The following is an 8,302-nucleotide window of genomic DNA, read 5'->3' as shown; positions in this document are numbered from 1 at the left end:
AACCCTGTAAAGAATCATGACATTACAACATGAGGCAATATTATTTTGGTTCTCTACTTTATTGAACAGGATTTCAATTTTAAACATTCAAATAGCACACCATTCGCCAGAGTAAAAAACAAATGTAAGGAATAATGTAATACTTACATAAAAATAAAAAAAATGGATAAAATAAGAAATATTCTGGTTTCTGGTAGAGTTTTTTGCTGGGTCCAAAAATTTACATAACTGGATAATGTAATGAATATGGTGTACGCTCAATGAATATGGACAATATTGGTAACCCTATCGTTACTTGAAGATGAATACCTTCAGTGAGCCGAAAACAGCTTACAAAACACAATGTTCTGTGGCATGCTTGGCAACTCGCCACAGATGTAATTGTCAGTACAAAAAACACCTGACCAAGATAATAAGCTCAGACTAATTAAATTCACAGCCTTTCCATCACCAGTCTGCCACATTCGGATTACTGTAAAAAATTACACTAAAACTTCCTCCATATAAGTAGAAGATGTAACTTGGCATACTGGCTTATCTGTGGTTTGTGTACTACGTTCAGAAATCGGGATCTGGGCCCGCATTCACAAAGCATCTAAGACCAGGGATGCTGATTAGGATCAGGTCACCCCTGTCCATATAATCTAATTCATTATCATTTAAAAGGCAAAACTGATCCTAGATCAGCACTCTTTCTCTGAGACACTTTGTTAATACAGACCCTGTTGCCTTTCATTGTGACCTCTTCCACCCACAGACATATAAATCCATGCTTCCACCTCAACCTTGCACCCCCCATGCTCTCACTGTCACCATCACACAGTGGAATGACACTCTGGCCTCTTGTCATTTGGGTGGGAAATATTCAAAGAGTGAAACAGTGTTCAGACACTAACGCATAAATATAAATGTGCCATGTATTATTTCCATATTAAAAGCTAATATTGATCTAATCTTGAGCGGTGCAAAAATACACTGTTACAAAAGAAAAGGCACGATCATACGGCCATTCTGTGCCAAGACTAAGGTGAAATAGGAGAAAATCGAATTGTTTTTCTTAATAATTTTTGAAAACCAGAGAACCACCAGAACTATGCAAACAATTGCCTGGGTATTAAAAAAAAGGAACAAAACAGAGGCAGATATTTTCTTCACATGCAGTCACATCCCCAGACAGTCAATGCGATAGTGTTCAAAGGTACAAAACGTTGTCCAGAAGAAATATTGACATTCTTGTAGCATCCACAGTTGTGTTCTTTTTTTCACAGAAAAAACAGCAGTATCAAACATTAAGCAAAGTCATTTCGTGACAAACCAATAACATCTGCATGCATTTTTGTCATAATATCCAGTTTTGAGTACAAAGGCAAACAGATTACAAAATTCCACAGGTTGGGCTGCTGTTGCGACTGTATATGCATTTGAGAAAGAGACCACCTTCATGCCTGCCTGACCCCTGTAGGACTGATGAAGAGATAGTGTTGGACCTTTGTGTCCAAAACAACTTCTCATTAGTAGAGGGGAAGATATTTGACTGCTGCATAGCCAATGAGAGTTAGTGTTTCACAAATCACTCTCCACACCAGGCCAGGGAGACTAATGCTCAGATAGACAGGTGGAATATTTTACTCTCTCTTGAGTAAACTGTGAAGATGAAGTAGGAACGTTAAGCCCACATGGGTTGGTCAATGAAAATAAAAAATACCCTCAAAATTAAGCTCACTGCATGTTTAAGAATGAAATGGGACACAATTTGGCATTATTAAAGGAAGACAAAAGCTGTCAAAAATATCACTATGGGTAAAATAAATTATAACACAAAATTAAACAACTTATAATCATGTACTGTTGGGTATATACTGGTTGTATGCTGCTATACATAAACTAAAAGTACAGTTCAAGTTTGAACGCTAACAACATGTACAATGGAAAACACTAGCAATACATATACAATGATTACCTGTTGGCTAAGAATTGGCCAATTGAATATTTCACAATTAAAAGGACAATTTGTTGGTTGCGTTCACCAACATACATACAGTACAAACATGTGCACGCACACATAAACATACATTTTAGCCCTGCGATTTCTTAGACAACAGGCAACAATAAAATGGTGAATTTAAAATGCTTAATTTTGCACAATGATCAAACCGTGCTTTGATATCAAATAAGTGTGAAGTGTGTTCTGAGCCATATTGCCTTCTCATCGACTAAATAGGGTTCTGGGACTAAGCAGCGCCAACTCGTACATTCCACTACATTAACTATGAATCGGTAGTTCCATGACAGCCCTCATGTCATTAAAAATATAGATCTATGGACAATGTTCCACCTCAGGCAACATCATTGACAGTTTGCCAATGGGGCTGCAGAAGTTCAATTCTCTTCCTCCCATGCCATCCAACGCAACTCTGATGTTTATCAGACCTTGAATTTTATGTATGAACTGGTTCAATAACACACAGCACTTGGGTGCACATTCTCAGAGGAGTTACTGTACTGTGGGATAGAAGGGTTATAGTCTACATTCATCTGATACAATGATTGGGGTAGCGTACATTTTACTCTACTTTAAAAACAACTGAAACACAAGCAACAAGATACTTAGCGCTACTTTATTAAAAATGCCTCACCCCTTCCTCATTTCCCTCCCCTAGCCCAAACCCTTCATCACAGGATTAGACATTTGCAATGACCTGAAAGTAGACTGTCTATATAAAACACATTACGTGTGTCTTTTCCCTTCTTTCTCCTGCAAAGACGGACTTGAGAGGAACAGCATAGGTGTGTGGAGCTGCATCCTAGACTGTTGTAAACAATACATGCTTTTTAGAGCAGTTTCTGAAGTAAATAATCAACACTTTTGTCCTGTCATTTCAACAAAGTGCACGCTCCCCATATCTGCCAGTACATTTGCCAGTAAACCTAGTGAATATGCATCTCTGGACAGCAAACAATATAAATATAATCTCATCTCTAGTTTTGTGCAGCAAACCCTGTGTTTCCCATGTGTTGCGCACTTATAGTTTTGTTGGGACATACATCAGACTCTTTCTCAACACTGCCAAACCGTTGTTTCGTGGACAGCTGCAGGTGCAATATCATCAAATAAGCCCTAAAGACAGCACATTATCAGAAGGGGATAGAAGATAATGGGTGAGCTCAAAACCTTGGGAGAGAAATACAGAAAACAAGAGCTGTGATTTGGTAAATGTCTCCGGAAATGGGAAAGCTGGAGAGTGATTTGGTAAATTGGTCGATCAAGGCTGAACTCCTGTCCACAGCAAGTATGGGAGGGGCCTTACTTGCAAATGTATAGGTAGTGGGGATGGGCCATTAGTCGTTGAATGTTGTACCAGGAAGTTCGTTGGTCAGCGTGTGCCAGCGCTCAATTTTCTTGTCCTTGTTTTTGAGACAGTCGAACCAGTGTTTGAGCCTCTCCCCATTGGCGCTGATGCCCAGGGATACGCCACCTGAGAGCGGGGATGGGAGAACAGCAGAAAAGGGTTAGAACACAACACATATACAATGCCTTCAGAAAGTGGATACACCTGAGCTCAATTTGGAGGGTCATAGCAAAGGGGTGTGAATACTTGTATAAATGAGATATTTCTGTATTTTTCAATAAATACATAAAAAATCTAAAAACATGTTTTCACTGTCATTTTGAGATTATTATAAAATATATATATTTTAAGTTCAGACAATAATGCAACAAAATGTGAAATAAGTCAAGGGGTATGAATACTTTCTGAAGGCACTGTATTATAATCCTCAACGTCTAATCTTTCAAAATACATTGAGTCCTTGTAATTTACAGTACTTCCCTCACTCAGACAAGTTCAAGTGCACTTCAAGTTCAATGTCTCGTCCACCAACCACATGTTGGCATGACAATCTGAAAGCCTGATAGCCTGGCTGGCACGCACCAGGGGTCAGTGTTTCGTGCTTGCTCCTTTAGAGCTCAGTTGTTTGTTGTTGTCATTTAGATCCAGGTTTGTGGCCCTGGGCAGGTATCAGGACACATGGAGGCCTCTGGTGGGTGAGCAGGTGTTGTAAACAGAGGTGCCAGGTGCAGAGAGGCAGGGGAGCCCGGGCTGGTCAGGAGTGTCACTGGTGTGGATGGCAGGGCAGTGTGCAGTTGCGCACACCGCTTTGGTCACTAAGGGTCACTACGCTTGGTAACGCCTGCTTAGTGCTTACCTATAAAATCGTTGGACTTGCCAATGTCGTAATCCCACACGGTCACCTCCAGTGTCTTCTTGCTGAGATCTGCGTATTTGATTTCGTAGAAGAACTCCTACAAAAGTCAGTAAAAAATTTAAATAACTTAAAAACTTGACTTGCCAAACAGCTTCTTACAGAAAGCAAGGTTATCCCCCAAAAAAGATTCCACCAGAAACATAATCAAAGGAATCTTATTTAAATACTAGAAATATAATTTTACATTAAGTAAAATTGTGTGACTTGCTTCAGCTGTTTAAAAGTATTTTTATTATAGTTGAAGATTTATATTTTTTTTACTTAAGTGAAGCAGTGAAATATCGTCAAAAATATATAAAAATATCTGGTCTGATTACTTTGATAGACTACTATATTAACCTTATTACTTTGCAGTGTGGGGCAGTTAGAGAACATATTTCATCACAGTAGTACACTTTAACTCATAAGGAATTAGAAAAGTTTTAGGCTATTATTTAGGGAGAGAAATATGATGGTGCATCTAGTGGAAGAAGTTTAGAAGTTTGTTAGTGTTGAAAAATTGTTGTAGTAGAGGGAGGGACTTTTAAAAATAAATAGTTTATAGTAGCCATCAGTGGGAGACTAGGAAGTAGTAGTAAGTAGCCCAGAGGTACTAGTACCAGTAAATTGCTGTAGTAATATTTATAGTGAATGTTTTAGATAGGTAGGCTATGGGTTAGCTATTCACGGGTTACACCTCCGTCACTTAGTCGTGTCGTTGCCACTGTGATGAATGTCCTACGGACGCTGCAGCTGCCCATATTGGTGCCTGGCTGATGACTGATACCCAGTCACTCTGAACGGGGCTTGGAAATAAGATGACAGTGCTAAAGTAGGGAAATAATAAGTAGGGAAAACTTTGCCATCATTAAGATGTCGTCAAATTTACTTTAGAGAAAGGGCAATGTTGCCATTAGCTAGCAAAGTTTTGATTAAATCTTCACCAGTGCTAATTAACAAAGCATTGAGTAGAACATTCATTTGGGCATCAGTCCTCAAGAGAATGTTCAAAACAATATTGTGACAAAATATGCAACCCATGAATATTGTAGTTTGGTTAGTGAGTGTGGGGGTTGTTATTGCAGGTTCGTTTTTTAATGGGTTGTGGTGAGCTGTGTGTCATAATCATTCTCATGTGCTCCCCAATTGCTATAATTTGATTGGTAGACGATATTTCTGTTCCAATATGAATAGCAGAGAGGTAGACTAAGATTTCATACACTATACATTTTTGTGTACTTTTTTGGGAAAGTGTTCAAAGTAGCTTATTTGCGTCAAAAGTCACATTGTTTACAATGAATAGAATGTTGAAAGTCATGGGAGTTTTCAGCAATGGGAGCTTTAGAATGTTGAAGAAAACCCATGAAAGTGCTGTTTTAGGAGGTCAAATAGTTAGATATTTAAAAAAGTATAAATGTGTATAAAAGTATTAAACAATGTTATCAATGACAATTAATTACTGCTGCCTATAACCATACATAATCATGCTGATAGAGGAGAATCCATTTAGTTATCAGTCCCTCAATACTCAAAGTTATCTGTTCGTCTTATTGAATCAAAATGCCTTCCTAATGCACAGGAAGCCCAGGTTGCCTAATCTCGAGCCGAAAGGCCAACAAGCAACAGGATGGAAATGGGTTCTAAAGGAAATGTCATTGGAAATGTCAAGTCATGGGCTTTGTGTGGTCTGGAAGGACGCCATTCACTCTGATATGGCTGAACACTCCGATGCGAGCCACTCGATGCTGCAGTCGAGTGCTACAGTAAGCTAGCTCTTTGGCAGTGGTCTGAGCATGAAAGCGGGGCCTCTGGAGCCCACTGCTCTGAACATCATAACAGACTAATGGTAGAGTGGTTGTGTGGCATTTAGAGAAGAAGAGGCAGGCTCAGGAGAGGTGGGGGAAACAAGCTTTTACTACAGTCAAGTTGGCCTCTCAATGACAATTAACAGAGGGCTGATCTGAAGGAGGCCCGGAGCATCATAGCTGAGTCGGCTGGAGGGGATAGAAACTCACCTCTGTACCCTGAAACATCATCAACGGATAACTGGCTTTTCTAACCTAAGATTTGTTGCTACTTGCTACTTTGCCATGCTAATGGCTGTGATAAATGGTAAAATCCAATAAAATAATTACAATCTTCTTTATCCAATGCATTTTAGTAAAAAATGGACACTAGTGTGTGATAAGGAGACCCAGAGAGATACAGGTGCCAGATGTGATGGTAAGAAGAGATGTGATGGTAAGATTAGTACATGTAGAATGAGTCAGTATTAAAGTTGTGATTTTCATATAGTTCTATCATTCTGGAAAAAAGTTAGGTATAATTAGACAAATTTGAAAAATGAGTGTCATAGGTAAGTTGATAAAGCTTTATCTGAAAATGTCTGGTTCCTCCTCAGTCTCAAGTCTTAAATGGGAAGGATTATTGGAGGGATTTGTGATGTCTGAGAGAGACAAGACAGCCCCGAAAGAGAGACTGAAAAGAGAGGAAGAGAGAGTGAGTCCTTCCTTACCTCGTTAAACTCTGGGTTGAGGGTCTTCTTCTTCACAGCAGTCTTGTGCTTTGACTTTTTGTTTTCATCAGGCTTCAGGTACCTGCAGACAAGACATAAAGCAGTAACCTTCATTGACAGCAAAGGTCTCTCTGCAGTCTACGGTTGTTTGCTGTGGATTCTTGGGTGTGCTGTACACTATAATAGACAGGCAGTCAGGAGATTCCATCCTGGGACACAGAACGTCGAAACGTCTTGCTTCTCTGAGCTCTAAGTAGTCCAGCAGCAATGACTGACTTAAATATAGCAATATCATATTGGACATAACATTTCCAATATTAAAAGGAATGAGAAAAGGTATTTATGAAAATGAATGAGACAGAAAATATGTCTAATTAATACAGCCTGATCAAACTGAATGTTATACCAATTCTACCACCAGAGGTTGCTGTGGCACTATATTTAACCTGATGGTGGGCAGCATACTGAGGCCAGCACTAAGCAAGCTGTTGCTACAGTGACTGACAGTCTATGGGTTGAAAGGTTGATTACCATATTGTATTAACATACAATAGCATGGAGCTGGTGGCTCTAGACTAGGATTGCATCCCAAATGGCAACCCACATTACATATAGTGCACTACTTCATAAAAGCAGTATATAGGGAATAGGGTGCCATTTGGGACACAGACTAGGTCCAACTGAAAGCTCTGATCTCCAGAAATACATTTAAAATGTTCGCAATGCTCCCATAAATAATGGAAGTCATTACAATGACTTCCTACAGCAGCGGTTCTTTTTGTGCTGTGCATGCTGACAATGCACAATGACAGAGTCTGGAGAGCAACAGTCATGGTTAGAATTACAGGAGTGCTGGGCACCACATAACAATCAACACCTCCATTAATGTTTAAGTAAACAAATGCATCATATTTCAAAGTCAGGAACTCCAAATAGATTTTGGGCACCCCAAGAGTCAAAGTGTGATTGAAAAAAAGGGCCTCTACGCCCTTTCAAAAGTAATATATAGATCTCACTTGTGGCAGGAAAGAGAGATTTTCTCTGAACCTTATTACAGACTATAGCAGCCGCTAGCTCTTCAGGCTGAGGAATTCCATTAACTGCTAGAAACCTCATTCGAGTTCAGAGGGAATCCCATTTACAAGGCCCCATGTGAAGAAAACACAGGTCTCTACAATCCAGTCAATTAATTAGCCGATGTACGATTCCCAAAGGGCTGTACGTGGATGTGCTCATGTTCAGGTGATACCTGGATACCTATGGAGGCTGCTCTGTAGGTATTTTATTTTAATCTTGAATAATCTTGTTCCATGGTAATAGTATAGCAAAGAAATGATTACCGCAGTGCATTGCACTGCGATTTTATATAGATATACACTCAGTTGTCAGTTTATTGGGTACACCACACCGTTCATGAAAATGGATCGCTCCTACAGACAATGAGTCATGTGGCCGTGGTTTGCTATATAAAGCAGGCATACAGGCATTAAGGCATTCAGTTACTGTTCGGTTGAACATTAGAATGGACACAACGAGTGACCT

The 8,302-nt window shown here is 39.5% G+C and overlaps 1 protein-coding gene across 2 annotated transcripts in view; it reads right to left on the bottom strand.

The window, feature by feature from the left end:
• Positions 1-35: 35 nt before the first annotated feature.
• LOC115154074 (double C2-like domain-containing protein beta) overlaps positions 36-8,302 on the bottom strand; it is a 191,430-nt gene continuing 183,163 nt past the window's right edge. For both annotated transcript variants that reach the window (XM_029699931.1, XM_029699932.1), the window contains 3 exons: positions 6,761-6,842; positions 4,207-4,303; positions 36-3,476 (listed from right to left, as the gene is read on the bottom strand). In XM_029699931.1, the coding sequence (XP_029555791.1) occupies positions 3,340-3,476; positions 4,207-4,303; positions 6,761-6,842 (316 nt within the window). In that variant the 3' untranslated portion in view covers positions 36-3,339. The remainder of the gene's footprint in view (positions 3,477-4,206; positions 4,304-6,760; positions 6,843-8,302) is intronic.

This window comes from Salmo trutta, chromosome 19, assembly GCF_901001165.1.
Source record: "Salmo trutta chromosome 19, fSalTru1.1, whole genome shotgun sequence".
NCBI lineage: Eukaryota > Metazoa > Chordata > Actinopteri > Salmoniformes > Salmonidae > Salmo > Salmo trutta.
This window is presented reverse-complemented; position numbering and strand designations above follow the sequence as displayed.